Source organism: Lontra canadensis, unplaced genomic scaffold (assembly GCF_010015895.1).
Source record: "Lontra canadensis isolate GAN:19392208 unplaced genomic scaffold, GSC_riverotter_1.0 scaffold46, whole genome shotgun sequence".
Classification (NCBI taxonomy): Eukaryota; Metazoa; Chordata; class Mammalia; order Carnivora; family Mustelidae; genus Lontra; species Lontra canadensis.
The window spans coordinates 12,288,507-12,304,119 of NW_022631040.1; the positions used below are offsets into that span (position 1 = coordinate 12,288,507).

Sequence of the window (15,613 nt, forward strand, 5' to 3'; positions counted from 1 at the left end):
ACTTGTTTGCCTTGGCATTAAAGACATCCTGCCCTTTAAATGATACAGTCTGGGACTGTGTTGTCATCTCAGCCTAAAGGGATAATACCCTTAGAGGAGTAATGGTCTGTGTGACTTCTATCCATCTGTCTCCTTATTATTGTTTTTTAATCAAAAGCATATACCGGGGTGCCTGGATGGCTCAGTTGGTTAAGCATCCAACCCTTGATTTTGGCCCAGGTCATGATCTCAGGGTTGTGAGATCGAGCCCCACATTGGGCTCCACACCGGGCGTGGAGCCTGCTTGGGATTCTCTCTCCCCCTCCTGCTCCCCCTCTGTTTCACGCATCGCCCCTACTCATGCACAGGCGCACTCTCTCTCTGAAAAAAAGAAAACCTATGACTAAAGTTGTGCAGGACATTTCATTTTCAATAGTTATATTCCCTCTGGCAAAGCAAGCTAAAGTCAAGTGGAAATTATAAGTAGACATAGTGCAATGTATTTTCACTGAAGTTGAATTATTAATGAAAATTGTAGTTTTTCTGTCCTTTTTAAAATATAATTTCATTAACAATGAAATCTTGTAACCTTTTTCTTAGCATACATCCGTGGATGGATACACTGAACCGCATATCCCGCCTACCAAATCAAGTAGCAGACAGAACATCCCTCGGTGTAGAAACTCCATTACGTCAGCAACAGACGAACAGCCTCACATTGGAAATTATCGTTTACAAAAAACAATAGGGAAGGGAAATTTTGCCAAAGTGAAATTGGCAAGACATGTTCTAACTGGTAGAGAGGTAAGTTTTCATGATGCTTTTTAATATTTACTTGGACCTCTCCAGAGTCTTGTTACAAAGCCTTCCTGTAGCTGATGCTGGGAATATATGACATTTGAAAGCTGGTAAACACTGAGATATGTGTGACTGGCACATCCAGGGACAGCTGTATTGTGGCACAAAAAGTTGGTGTTTGAAGGTTTGGAAAAGACTCATCCCTGTGTGTAGCGGCTCATAAATCAGGCACACTTCGATTGAGCCTTCCTCAGACTTCTGTCTTCTACATATGGTTTCTGGAAGCATTTCTGGCTGCCTTTGTTCCCCGACCCTAGGAACAGGGCCAGGGTTAAGTTCTCATTAATTACTGCTTAAGGTAAAGTAGGTATAAATGTGTATGAAGTCACCCACTAATTTTTATCTCTTTAGAGACCACATTGCACTTGTGGTTAAAAACAGATGTTTTTCTCAGGTAATAAGGGAACTGGATTTCTAAAATCCCATGTGTTTTAAATTATGTGTGTGTAGCTAGCAAAAATTTATGTATTAAATATTTATTACTAATATTTAAATAATTTGTAAAGTAAAGACTAAACAAGTTAATAGTACTTAATGTTTCCTGGATCCAGTAGGACATTATGAAGATCTCAGTCATAATTTGTTCTTAGTAAGTTTTTCTTTTGCTCTATACATAATATTATTGTCACTTACGGTTCATTTTAGTCCTCTGCCCGTTCTTGCTCCAGGAACTGCTGAGACACGGGCTCTGTTAGGCAGAGACTTAGACTTGATCCCATTGGTCAGTTTGCTGCTATAAGTGAACTTGGGTGTTTGATTTCTCTAATCACCTTGTTCATATGATACTGAACCTACTGAAAGCTTATAAGCCCCTCCCTTCTGATAACGGTAATTTACTAAGATCGTAAGTAAAAGATTAAGATACAAATAATTTTTACTTTAAAGGGGAGACTTGGAAGAAACATGAAAGGTGTCATTTTATTGACTCAGAGTCCTATGTGCTAAAGACATAAGTCGATGGAATGCACCAGAAGCCAGCTAGTGATGTGAGCACCAAATACAACCAGATTACATCTAGTTAGGAATGAGACGAAAGATTTTTGCTTTATAAGTTTTTAATCCATCAAAATAATATTCTCAAATATATAGTTTAATGATTCTCTTTTTCAGGTTGCTGTGAAAATAATAGACAAAACTCAGCTAAATCCTACCAGTCTACAAAAGGTATTTAATTATTTTAATAGTAAGTAATTAGAATATGGGTTTATTAATATATGATATTCTGTAAAGTCAAATATCCTAAATTTCCTATTAGGTAAAATACTACGTGTCATCAATATCTGAAGAAAAGACATGGTATAAAACATAATAGTTGTATTTAATGATATTTCAATTACATTTATTGGATAGTTGTTTGAGAAGTGTCTATAACTCAAATGCATACACCATATGAAAGGAATTTATGTCTTTTAATTCAATAGAATAAAACTTCATAACAAATATTTTGAAACACTCAGGATTCTGTTTTGTTTAAAAATCTATTTATGGTTACTATTGCCCATAGATGAAATGATTTCCCTTTATTGTTTTACTTTCATTTAATTTAATTTTTATTCATTTATCTTTTTATTCTTTTTATTCACTCTTTATTTTATTTTTTTCTATTTATTCCTTTTATTGCATCCTTTCTTTTCTTGCTTCTTCCACAGGAACTAGGCACTCTGCTAACTTAGTGTAAAAAATATGAACATTTCGTCAAAGAGTGCAAATAAAAAACAGCAAGGGGAGGAAAAGAAAGGAGTTAGGGTGGAGATTGCCCTGATGAAACCTAGGAAAGCTCTTTCAGGTTGCTCATTACTTACGTGGGAAAAGTTTCTCAAATACACATTTTAGTACATTAAGAATGAAGCAAATATTTTAACACTTATGCCATATGTGTTAAGTTTGTATATTGTGATTTTTATTAGACTGTAATAGGATCATGGTCACATGTGAAAATGTGATAAATAACTTTAAGCTCCTAAAACCGGTCGAATCTTAATGTAAGACCTTTTTAGTATGGTGTGTTTAACTATACCTGCAGTGATTTTAACATTAAATTAAAAATTTGGCTCTGTGAGATCAAGGCTTTCCCACTTGGCTCAGTGCCAGATAACTCAGTTTATTTTATATACTTCTATTCAGAGATCTGTCTTTGTACTACTTACTGAGATTCCTTTTAAATTTAACTTTCAAAGCCTTGATAGTTCTGATCAGGGAGAAAGAAATGTTTGCTGCATTCTTTTTTTCTCTGTGAGATGGTATACCTTATAAATGTCTTCTGGGAGAAATGTCTAGCACCAGTCTGTTAGCTAATTATGATGCAGTTGAATGAGTTACAAAAAGGCATCCTCTCTGGGCAGATGAGTTACCCGAGGATGCTCTTTTCCTGGGCTGGAGTCACAGTGGGGCAGAATTTGCCACCCTCTGCCAGGAATCTTTTAAAAATGCAGAAAGTGCTTAAGTGTGCTCAGTGGCCCCGTCCATCCCCCATCTGGCTTCTCCACTCTTCCTGGATTGATCTGTGAGTTACTCTGGTAAACCCAGTGATCTTAAGTGACGTGAAGTGATTGAGGCCCATTTTGCAAGTTGGATGCCCAGTAATATGACCCTTGCTCAGTCTTTCCCAAAGGGGCCCAGAGAAAACTGTAGAACCACAGTTGCACTTGTTGAAACATGCAAACGCGAAGCAGGATGTTGCTTTATTTATCCGATTAACTAAAAAATGTTCTTGATGACAAGTAATTTCTGTTGTAAATGGTGCTAATCTTGCTGATGAAGTGTCGCTTTTCCAAATAGGTATATAAAGAATGATGGCAATTTTGTTTTCTTTAATGTATGAAAATAAAATCCAAGGAAAGATAGACATTTGCTGAATGTAGCCTGTACACTGTGTATTTGTCATTATTTTTTAAATAATTTTCATTTATGCTCATAGATTTGCTGTCAGTGAAGAGTTTTGAAAACAAACAACAGACAAGGCTTGGTTAGTTCCCATGCATTGTAGAACATTCAACATTTGGCTAATATATAAAAACATTGGCTATATATAAAAAAGACTAGGATCACCCAGTCTTTTTTATATATAAAAAAGAAATAATGGAATGAGAAGTAATCTGTTTGTTTACCTTAGCATTGACAGTGAAGTCCTGTAGGTAAGAAATAGCAAAACATGTTGTCTGTGTCATAGGTGTGCTTATTAAAAGGCAGATAATGGTAACACATACATTTGAAATAAGGATTCATTTTAATCTCATTTCCAAAAGTGTTTAGTTAAATCTTATTCTGGACCCGATCTGAATTTAAGCTGATTCCCATCCTTTATGTTCTCTTCTGTGTGTAACATTTATAGGAAATAGTACTTTACTTTGCTAATTACATCAGTGATAGACAAAGTAACCTAAATTTGATACTGCAACTGTTCAAAACTTCTAAAATGCAAAGCTCTCAAGAACAGTTTGGTCTTTGGAATTGTCAAGCATCTTTGGCTTCAACGTTTCTCACGTAGTGTGCTCATATTATTTATATACCATACTTCGAGTTAGTGGGATCCAGTTCAGTGAGTTTTCATCATTTAAACATTATTTGAGTTCGGTGCTGTATTTACCCCTTCCTCTTTGGACCACGAGTCTCACCTGATATTTTAATTAGGGTTTTTTGGGGTAGGGTTTATGAACTATACTAGCGATTCCTGGGGATCTTTTAAGTAGCCTAATAACGTTAGAAGAAAAGCAAAACAATGAAGCAATTTTGTTGATAGTTCACATGCTCAAAATGTAAGATTAATTACCATTTTCTCGGAAAGTCCACTAAGTTTTTCACACTTGGACACATTAGTTTATACATGGATGACAGAGCCTGTGTTAGCCTTTCTCAGCTCGTAGCCACAGGGGTGCACTTTATCGATCTTCCTGTCTTGTTTATTAATTTGCATTTTCTATTGTTTTACAATGTTGCATTATAGTCCCAACTCACAAAAAGACAGCTCAATGTTTCTGAAGTGATTTGCTAAGTAGTAAACCCTGAGAGTAGAGATACCACTGTCGTGACTCAGAATTATGTCCTTAAATAATAAAGAGAGCTGCAGCATTACAGGGACATAGACTCTGAATCTCTGTAGGACAGTGGTTTTGTACAAGCAGGGAATGTCCAATCAATTTTCAGTAACTGACATCTGAGAATTAGACGTATTAAGTGAAGAATCCGTTTACTCCGAGTGTCTGATACATTATCTGTTGTGTAAAGTGTTGTCAAATAGTGACCTAAGCCGTTTAAACTTCAGTGAGTTTTCAGATAGAGCCCAGCAACCTCTCTAGTAAGCTAGTTAATTCTTCCAGAGAATCTGCAAAACAATTTTTACCACGGTCACTACAGCTAGAGAGGAGGACAGGACCATGGAAGCAATATTCAGAATTAAATTTCTGTTAGCAAATTAAAACCAAACTTGTAAAAGCAATCATATAATTATTGATGCATATTTTTATCAAGGAGAAAGCAGAAGAGGCTCTTAGGCAGTGTTCCTTAGCAGATGTTGAAATACCAGTTACTGTCACACGTGCATGCTTATAACATATTTCACTTTATTGTTCTTTTCACATATGTGGGCCATTTGAAGGAAAAGTCTTGACCAATTCTTTTGTGGGTTGGTGAAAATCCAAGTGGTAAGAGTTAGCATTTTTTTTTTAAAGATTTTATTTATTTATTTGACAGACAGAGATCACAAGTAGGCAGAGAGGCAGGGAAGCAGGCTCCCTGCTGAGCAGAGAGCCTGATGCGGGGCTCTATCCCAGGACCCTGGATCATGACCCGAGCTGAAGGCAGAGGCCTTAACCCACTGAGCCACCCAGGTGTCCCAAGAGTTAGCATTTTATGAGCTGGGTTGTAGACTGCAAAAGTTGCCTTCGAATTAGTAATGATGAAACACCAGGAGGGCCTTTTTTTGAGGGGGGGGGAGAGTATATATGGGGGACAGAAATTCTGCAAGGAATGATACTGCCCTGTGAATAAATAAGATTATACCTAATGCCCAGTCACTCAGTAATTCATTTAACATGAAATTAGTGGTTAGCAACACACCTCTGATCTTGATTTGGCTTTGAAGGAAATATTGAAAACAGAATATTATGAAATCATGGCTATTAAAAGATGTCTCTTTAGTGTACAGTGTGAAGAATTGGTGGGAAGTGTGTCTTTCAAACAGAAATATGATGGATTTTGAGGGAGATGGTGTTCAAACAAGTTTCCTTTAAAAGGTGATACCAATAATGTTAATGTCTAGCTGGAAATTGTTGAATGTAAAATAACCAGATTTTCTGAGAACAACAACAGCAGCAACAAAATGGTTTCAAGTAGTCCACTGACCAAAAATTTGACTTTTCTAACCCTTGTTGGCCCTCTTTAGTTATCGGACAGAAGTGTCAATGACCTATCGTTGGGCATGTCTAACACACAAATGCTACATCCAAATATGAAAGATAACCTTCCAGAACAAGCATATCCAAACAGTATCTTAAGAATCCTCTTGCTATCATCCTTCCACTGGAAACTTCCGGTCCTCCAACTTTTCAGTGTGACAAGATTAGCAGCCTAGACTAGACCCTGTCTGAGAGCTGTACACATCATCTTCAGGGAGAAATATCTTTGTAAAGTAATCAACCTGAATGTCACTGACACATCGTCTTAAGCTGATTCCTTTCTCCAATCTGCAGGATCATGACTTCAGATTTTTTTTAATTCAGTAGAAATAAAAATTAAAAAAAAAAAAAGTGGGACGGAAACTCATTTATGGTTCAAGCCAAGTGCCATTGAGCCAGATACATGTGTTTATTAATTAATTTTTAATCTAACAAGAATTTATTGAAAGAAAGATTGTATTTCTCCATATATTTTCTTCTGTTTTTTTTGGTCCCTCCTTTTATGTTTCTTTTATGTAGAGTTGTTGCCTTTTTTGTTGGCCTCGATATTAGAATCCCACCAAGTTTGGTCCTCTTTTCTTTCTGTATTCTCTTCCTGGGCTGTCTCATCGGTAGGCAGTCACAAATTTATACCTCAAACTAAGACCTCCCCTAAATTTGCTTCAGTTTCTCAAGGGTAGCCCAAACTTATCACGTCCAAAACTGAACTCCCGATCTCTGCCCCGCTTACTCAGTTCCTCACCCGCCTGGTGCTCTTCCGTCATCCTCTCTCAGTGAATGACAGTCATCGAGTTGTGCAAGCCAGAAGCCCTGAACAGTCCTTGACTCCTCACTCTTCCTTATTCTTACCCTCTAGTCTGTCCTTGAATTGTGCAGATTTTGTCCTACATGTCTCTTGAGAACATCTGCTTTTATCTTGTCCCATCATGACCGCTGTAGACAAAGCTCCTGTTGTCTCTCCCGTGGACTGCCCCAGTAGCCTTCCATCTGGTCTTTCTGCATCCACTTTGCGTCCCGCCGCACCCATCCATGCACATGCACACACACCCACGCACAAAGTTAAAAAGTCATCAAGAATACAAAATACCTTCATTTAAACTTCTAGATGGCATTCCATTGTTGGTCGTCTGGAAATCAAATTCATTAACAAGGTGTACAAGGCCCCACCTTCCTCTTCTGCCCCATGATGCACCAGCTCCCATAGTCTCTGCCCCATGCACTGCTCTTCCAGCCTCAGTACTTTCATCTGCTCCTAGCCTACTCTGCTCCCCACCTCTGCCTAAGGCACACCACCCCCCTGTACTTAATTCATCTGTATTCTTTCATTTCTCACATTTCAGCCCTAGAGTCATTTCTGCAGGGAAACCTTTGCTGTCTCCACAAGAATGTTAAATCTCTCTGTGCTCCTGAAAAATAAGCACTCATAACCAAGGATTATTCATAAAGAGTTGCTTTAGTTTTTATTTGTTTAACTCTTGGTAGTAGTTTTGTTTCTTAACAGTTCTTGGTGTGTGTTTTCTATCTCTGACTCTTAACATGTCTATTCTAATTGCTTGGCCTTTGTTAGCTATAAAAGCATATGCCTTGGGGCGCCTGGGTGGCTCAATGGGTTAAAAGCCTCTGCCTTCGGCTCCAGCTCCGGTCATAATCCCAGGATCCTGGGATTGGGCTCTCTGCTCAGCAGGGAGCCTGCTTCCTCCCTCCCTCTCTCTCTCTCTCTCTTCGTGCCTCTCTGCCTACTTGTGATCTCTGTCTGTCAAAAGAAAATAAAATATTTGGGAAAAAAAGCATATGTCTCTTTCTGTATTCTCAAGAAACTACATAAGATTTACTGACTTGTAGACATGGAAGGATTTTCTCTGGAAGTGGGGTTGCTAGAAATCTAAATCAACTTTGAGTTTTAAACTAAACCATCTGGCTGTTTTATTTATTTTTTTTTTTTAAAGATTGATTTATTTATGAGAGAGAGTGCGAGCACTAGATGTGGAGCCTGACATGAGGCTCGATCCCAGGACCCTGAGAACATGACCTGAGCCAAAACCAAGAGTCAGCCGGTTAACAAGCTACACCATCCAGGCGCCCCTCCTCTGGCTATTTTAAAAGTCATATTGTCATTTTGTTATTTGGAGAGTCATACTCTTATTTTTTTCTAATTTGGGCCATTTGTTGACATAGTAAACTGGGCTATTTATAACTTTGGATGGGGACTTCAAAATGTCTTCCCCATTCTAAAAAAAGTTGCTTTCTTATGGCATTTGTTAGATTAAACTGTTTTGTTTCTTTTTCTTTCTTTTTTTTTTTTTTAAAGAAATAAAATATTACAGATAAACCTGAAGCCTTAGGTGTTATTTCTGGGTTCTATTCCTGTATTTTCCTACCTGGAAGTAACTACTATTCTGAATTTGATCTTTCTTATTCTCATTCAAACTTAAAGCATTTTTCACATTGTGTGTTTCTATATGTAAAACACTACATATTATTTATTTTTAAATCTCTTGTCTTTCTACAACATGCTTTTTTCAAGTAACATTGTCTTAAAGTTTTAGTCATGTTAGTCTATATAGCCCAGTGCCTTTATATTCGCTACTGTTACTGTATAGCACCGTGAGAGGATGCAACAGTTTACCCATTATCTTACTAATAGACATGCTACAGTTCGGGTTTTTTTTGGTTTTTTTTTTTTTTTTTTTTTTTGGCTGGTGGATGTGTAGACAGTTCCTGGTGTTCTTGTGTTTCACTTTTTTCTCCTTGTTAGTTAGCTTTCCGTTTTCGCTGCAGAAGCAGTGCTGCACTGATCGTTATTGTGTATATCTTTTCTGTGAAGATGTGTAAAAGAATGTATGTCTCCAAGCAGACATGTTAGGGTGTATCTCTCTAATTGGAATTGCTAGGTTGAAGGTCATGTGTATCCTCAACTTTACTAATACTGTCTTGTTGCTCTTCAGAGTGGTTATACCGGTTTATACTTCTGCCAACACTGTGAGATTTACTGCTGCTCTGCGTTCTTGCCCACACCTTATGTATCAGATTTCTTAGTTTTTGTCAACCTTGTGGATGCATTATGGTATCCCATTTTAATTTCCATCCCTTCTAATTCAAACTGTTTTCACATTCGATCTATTTTATGTTTAATATATTTTGTCTGAAATTACTTGATTCACTATCTCAAACAGTACGTTTATTGAGCACTAGATTGAGCTTGGAATTGCCCAAGGCCTTGGGAAGGACTCAAGCAATATGAAATTGGTACTAGTTGATAAGAAATAAGAATCTTATAATCTTGTAATCCATCTAGATGAAACTTGGGAAAGTGGCCCAGCCTGTCATTTAAAAAACATTACCTTCTCTTAATGTTGGAACAAATAGTTGACTTAAAGGTTGTCAAGGTTGGGAAGCAATACTGAACAACACTTTTATTTGTTTTAGTTCGAAATCGTCTAATATATATTCATTTACTTGTATTCAGATCTCTTTTTTCTGACTACCATTTCATGGGAAGAACTTAAGAAATTTGTCTGAAGGGGCGCCTGGGTGGCTCAGTGGGTTAAAGCCTCTGCCTTCGGCTCAGGTCATGATCTCTCTGCTCAGTGGGGAGCCTGCTTCCCTTCCTCTCTCTCTCTGCCTGCCTCTCTGCCTACTTGTGATCTCTGTCTGTCAAATAAATAAATAAAATCTTTAAAAAAAAGAAAAAAAGAAAGAAATTTGTCTGAAGTTGTTATGCGACTAGCAATAACTATAAAATATGTGGTGTGTTCATAAGATGTCTGAAGGCTGAAAAAAGAGTGAGGTGATGACCCTAGAAATTTAAAAGCTGAAAGTGTAACCTATAGGGTTCTGTTAACATCAGCATATCATATATAAATCATAAATATATATATATATAAGTCAAATCAATTGGCAAATTATATATAAAATATCTCTCTCCGAGAGAGTCTCAATGACGACCTAGCAGTCTCTAGGAGCTGAACATCATTTGCAGGCTAAAGCAGTGCCCACACCTCTCATTGACAGACCAGTAAACGGCTATGAAAGATACAGATAGGATTTTTATAAAGATTACAGTGAAGGCAAAGGAGGGCACCTGCCCCTCACCAAACCCAAATCAGAACAAAATATTAAAAAGGCCAAGAAGGCTGTGTCAAAAGGCACAAGAAGATCTGAATGTCACCCTCCTCTCCTATGAGCCCCAGTTCCCCATGACAGCCTGGAAGAGCTCTCCCAATGGGAACAAGCCTGACCACTCTGCCTTTGTCAAGTTCCCCGTGGCCGCAGTGTTGTTCTCCATCTGCCTCAAGACCAAAGAAGCAGTGAAGGAGTCCTGTGACCTTGATGAAGCCAAGGGCAACACAGTGAGCGGGTCTGGTGGAAGGAGGGTGTGCATTTGACTGGCCCCTGACTACGATGCTTTGGGTGTAAATAGAACGAGAATTGTCTAAGCCATGTCCACGTGGCTGCTTCTAAATATAACAGATTTCCCCATCATCAAAAAAAAAAGAGTAAGAAGCAAAAGGAATAGAAGCAATGGGAAGCAAGAGAACAGCCGAGAGGAGACACAGAAAATGCTCACAAATGAGGCAAATACTGATGAACACTAATGGAGTTTGACCCTGACATTAAGCCCTAACTAGAAGGACTGAAATGAAAAGTAAATATCTCTCTTGTTGACTCACTTCAGTTACCTGGAACAACGCCAAGAACCAAGGAGGAAACAGTTCAGGCCGATGAACAGCCAAGTAGGATAGCTGTCGTGAAGTCCGGATAGGGAAGGCCTCCCCGCCTCGTCGTCAGAGCAAGCCCGCCGCGGGCCTTCACGCAGCACTCACTTCTCGGACTGAACACACGGGGCTCCGGCAGGCTCTGGCCTTGATTTCAGCCCCCAGCAAGTCTGGAGAGTATTTGTGGATTCGGAGCATTCCTGCTAAGCTTAAGAACGCTAGAAACATCATGATGTCACAGTTTGAAAACGAGCAAGAAAAAAATGAACTAAAAATTCGCATCAGAAACTCAAATAGTAGTGTGAGGCTATTTAACGTACTCGCAAACCTTTGTTTTCCTGGCTTGTACCTGACGTAGGACGCACACAGTAATTGATATTTTTAACAATAACTGTCCATCTTGAAGTATACTTCTTAGCATGGTCTACATTTTCGGCTCTCCTTCTGCCCTCCACCGTCTCCACCTTTCCTGAGGAACAGCAAGCCCTGGGAACACGGGCGCTCTCGCTGAAGATGGTCTGCTCTGGGCTGAGAGATCACATGTATGTATGTGGCTCACCCTCTCTCTTGCTCTCTGCTTCCTTTGACTCGGGCCGCTGAAGTGGAGGCTCTGACAGTAATTAGCCCCGTCCCTTTCCTGTGTGCGGCCAGCTGGAATATTGTGGTTTCGGGAAGGGGTGAGGGGAGTTGTGAAGAGGAGGAGACATCTTAGACCTTTTACTAAGCTGTATGCTACCGTGTGGTTGGCCCCGATTCTCCGGACCTGTGGTGTTAAGGACCCAAATCTAGCTGACAGTTGAAGTGTTTCCTTGGGAAGGAGGGTGATGGGTGGGTCAGGCCACTGGCATTCACAGTCTGAGGTCAGTGTGCCCCTTAAAACACACTGATCACTTCTTCCAGCAGCAACCACTCTTCCTCTTTCCACAACTGCCTGTCATTTTTAGCCGACACACACCCAACCCACACAGACCCATTCATGCTCTTACTGGTTATGGTTTTTTCCTCACTCTTTGTCAATGATTACTGAAGGAGAGGAAACTAAGGATAGAGCAGCATATTGAAGACATCTTTGAGATGGCCGTGTGTTATTCTTTTCACTGGAATAAAAAATTACATTCTCATGAGAACTTTGGCCCTTCCTGTAACTGTTTCCCTGGCTTCATCTCCAGAGGGCAATAGAGTGGCATGGCCTTCTCTCTACATTTTTGTAGAGACATTTTTGTTCGGTGCCCCAATTTTCAGAAGATAACTTTTTTAAGGATTTTATTTATTTATTTGAGAGAGAGAGAGCAAGAAAGAGCAGGAGCAGGGAGAAGGGGGAGGGGGAGAAGTAGACTCCCTGCTGAGCAAGGAGCCTAATTAAGCTTAGACTCAATCCCTAAGACCCAAGATCATGACCTGAGCCAAAGGCAGACGCTTAACCGAATGAGCCACCCAGATACCCTCAGAAGATAATTTTAATCCTGTCTCCAGCTCATCTCTGTTCTTGGTAGAACAGAGTGGCTAAATTCTAGGTTCCTGTCAGGGACTGCATTCATGAAATCGTTGGCACTCAAAACCTAGCTTATGAAGTAAACAAAAACCAGTATCTATGGAATGTCGAAGGATATGCATCTAATCCATTCTGTGAGATTACTGATTCTCAACCATGGAGCTTCCAGGAGACATCAGTATGTTTTCATTATACATTGTAAGATTTGTCTCCACCAGTTTGCTTCCAAGAGTAAACTACCAAATTTGCTAATAATTGCATAAAAATTAATGAGAATAAACTCAAGATTACCCATGTGATGATATGTCTCTACTCTTACAATCTGATGTGTTTTCTTGAGGCAGAAGAGAAGGAGGAGGAGCTAGAACTAGAGCTGGTATGGCCTGTCCATGCTGCGCTTCCTGGACCGCCTTCTAGAAGTGGCCGTGCCTGCAGGAAAGTAGGTGGAATCCCTCTTCCACTGCAGTGAGGAGCTGTTAACTGAAGATATATGCTAATGGGAAGAAGTATGAAAAATGATATGGACATTTAACATTTAAATTGAAGAAAATACATAACCATTGACCAGTCTTTTCCCATAAGCCCTCTACACTCCTAGTTTGAGTCTGTTGATTGGCATTCAGCTTCATTTTTCTTGCACAAATCTCACCCATAAACTCACATTTGCTGCTATTTCCAGTTTTGTTTTGTTTCTTTAATTGATAAAGGGAGAATTTAAAGACACCCAGAAATGATCTGAGAGCAGACCACTAGATTTTATTTTCATCCTTTACATTTAGCTTTCTCACACTTAAGTGGACAATAATTTCTTCAGTAGCTTTTATCTAGTATTCACAGATTGTTCAGTTTGGCTTGTTTTGGTAAACAGTAAACTTCAGTTCATTGGTTTATGTAACATTTAGTTGTGTTGGACAGACTTTAAGGCAACCCCCAATGATCCCTGCTTCTGGTGTTCGCACCTTTATATAATCCCTTTTCCTTAGATGTGAGCAGGACCTCTGACTTGTTTCTAACCAATAGAGTATAGAAAAGGTGATGGGCTTTCATTCCCATGATTACATTGTGGTGTTTAGGCCTGTCTTGCTAAGCAGCCTGCCCTGGAGATTGTCCTTGCTGGCTCGATAAAGTAAATGGCCATGTTGGAGAAGGCCGCTTGGCAAGGTCATGGAAGCAGTCTCCAAGAGGTCAGGGCGGCCTCTGCTCAAGAGCCAGCAGGAACCTGGGGTCCTCAGTCCTGTAGCTGCAGCCTGGGTTAGCTTGGACATGGACTCTTCCCCATGGGGCCCTGAGGTGAGAGAGCAACACGTTGACGGAAGCGGGAGGACCCAAAGAAGCCCTGCCCAGGAACCACGAGATGATACATGTGTGTGTTGTTCCAAGTTGCCAGGGTATGATAATTTCTTATTCAGCAATACAAAACTCATATATGAGTTACATTACCTGTTTGTAGTAACATCTATAGCTGACAGATATGTTTGAGGCCTAGATAACCTTTGGTAAGCATGCTGTTCAGCTTCGGGAGCTCGAGGGTGCAGGGAGCCCCACGGACCGTGAGCATGGATGGCGCTCGAGCGTCTCATGGGGTTTGCCGAGGGCGTGCAGTGTAACGGTTGACAAAGCAGAACCCACTTACCAGCTTCTGTCCTGCAGTGCTTGTGAGTTGTGATTTTATAGTCAAATACAACAACCTCACAGAGAAAGTCTTAATAAGAAAGCAAGACCAGGGGCACCTGGGTGGCTCAGTGGGTTAAGGCCTCTGCGTCAGCTCGGGTCATGATCCCAGGGTCCTGGGATCGGGCCCCACGTCGGGCTTTCTGCTCGGCGGTGAGCCTGCTTCCCCCCACCCCCCTGCCTGCCTCTCTACCTGCTTGTGATCTCTGTCTGTCAAATAAATAAATAAAATCTTTAAAAAAAGAAAAAAAAAAAAAAAAAGAAAGCAAGACCAAATAAAGCAAACAGAGGTCATTTACTTATGTGTAAGTGTAGAGAGCCAGATTGGTATCAGGGACTTTTCTACTAGAAGTACACAATAACTATGATACTGATGAATGCAAATGACAGTTAACAGTAATACTGCTCCTATTAATAACAGGTCTAGCCACTTTAAAATCTGTATAGTATAGCAAAACCGAAATAGGGACTATTTGTGTTTATTCTAAATAATACATTCTTCAGGTGTGGGGTTCAGAGGGAAAAAACTAGTATTTAAAAAAAAAATCTTCGGGGCACCTGGGTGGCTCAGTGGGTTAAAGCCTCTGCCTTCGGCTCAGGTCATGATCCCAGGGTCCTGGGATCGAGCCCCACATCCGGCTCTCTGCTCAGCAGAAAGCCTGCTTCCCCCTCTCTCTCTGCCTGCTTCTCTGCCTACTTGTGTTCCCTCTTTCTGTCAAATAAATAAATAAAATCTTTTTTAAAAATAAATAAATAAATAAAAATTAAAAAATTAAAAAAAATCTTCAATATCTAAAAATATATTTATACATGAGTTACAAATAACCCTTTTTCCTTATAAAATGATTTTTTTAATGTTTAGGTGGTTGATTTTATTACTCAGTGCTCGTAAAATGACTTCATGAAAGCCATGAGTTTAAAAGTAAGAGGCTGGCATAGTATTTGACTTGTTTTTCAGGGGGGAAGGGAACTCTGGTTACAGTAAAACCCAGAATCATTAGATTTGTGAGTTGTGATTTTATAGTTACATGTGATTTGTATAAAAAGGCTAAAAGCAGAAGTATAAGTTTTCTGAAAATCTAACCCACTTGTTGCCTCTGCTGTCAGCCAAGGGAATCCCTGAGCAAAGGTCGTCTGATGCTAGGCTTCCTTACTTCCCCTTTCTCTGGAGGTGCCAGTCTTACTTGGAGGACGGTTAGGTGGGGTCAGAAGCTAAGACAAAAACCCTGAGCGTGTTCAGAGGAGACTGCGCCCCTAGAACACGGGAGATCCCACAGAGCCCCGCCCCGGTGTCAGCCTCCAAAGTCCTGGCAGGGGTGGGGATAGTTACTTGGATTCCAGGACCCCCTGGGCACACTTCCCTCTGCTGACCTGAGGCTACCCCACTCAGACCAAGGCCTTTTACCTCCCTGAGACCCACAAGGGAAAAGTGAGGGGATGCGACTTCTGGCTTCCTCTGCCAGGGCCTCCAAGGCTACTTGTGTGAATGACCCATTCTCTGATGT

The 15,613-nt window shown here is 40.0% G+C and overlaps 1 protein-coding gene across 4 annotated transcripts in view; it reads left to right on the forward strand.

The window, feature by feature from the left end:
• The window catches only part of MARK1 (microtubule affinity regulating kinase 1), a 118,456-nt gene that overhangs the window by 46,087 nt on the left and 56,756 nt on the right, over window positions 1-15,613 (forward strand). For all 4 annotated transcript variants that reach the window (XM_032872957.1, XM_032872955.1, XM_032872956.1 and 1 more), the window contains exons 2-3: window positions 580-783; window positions 1,948-2,001. In XM_032872957.1, the coding sequence (XP_032728848.1) occupies window positions 580-783; window positions 1,948-2,001 (258 nt within the window). The remainder of the gene's footprint in view (window positions 1-579; window positions 784-1,947; window positions 2,002-15,613) is intronic.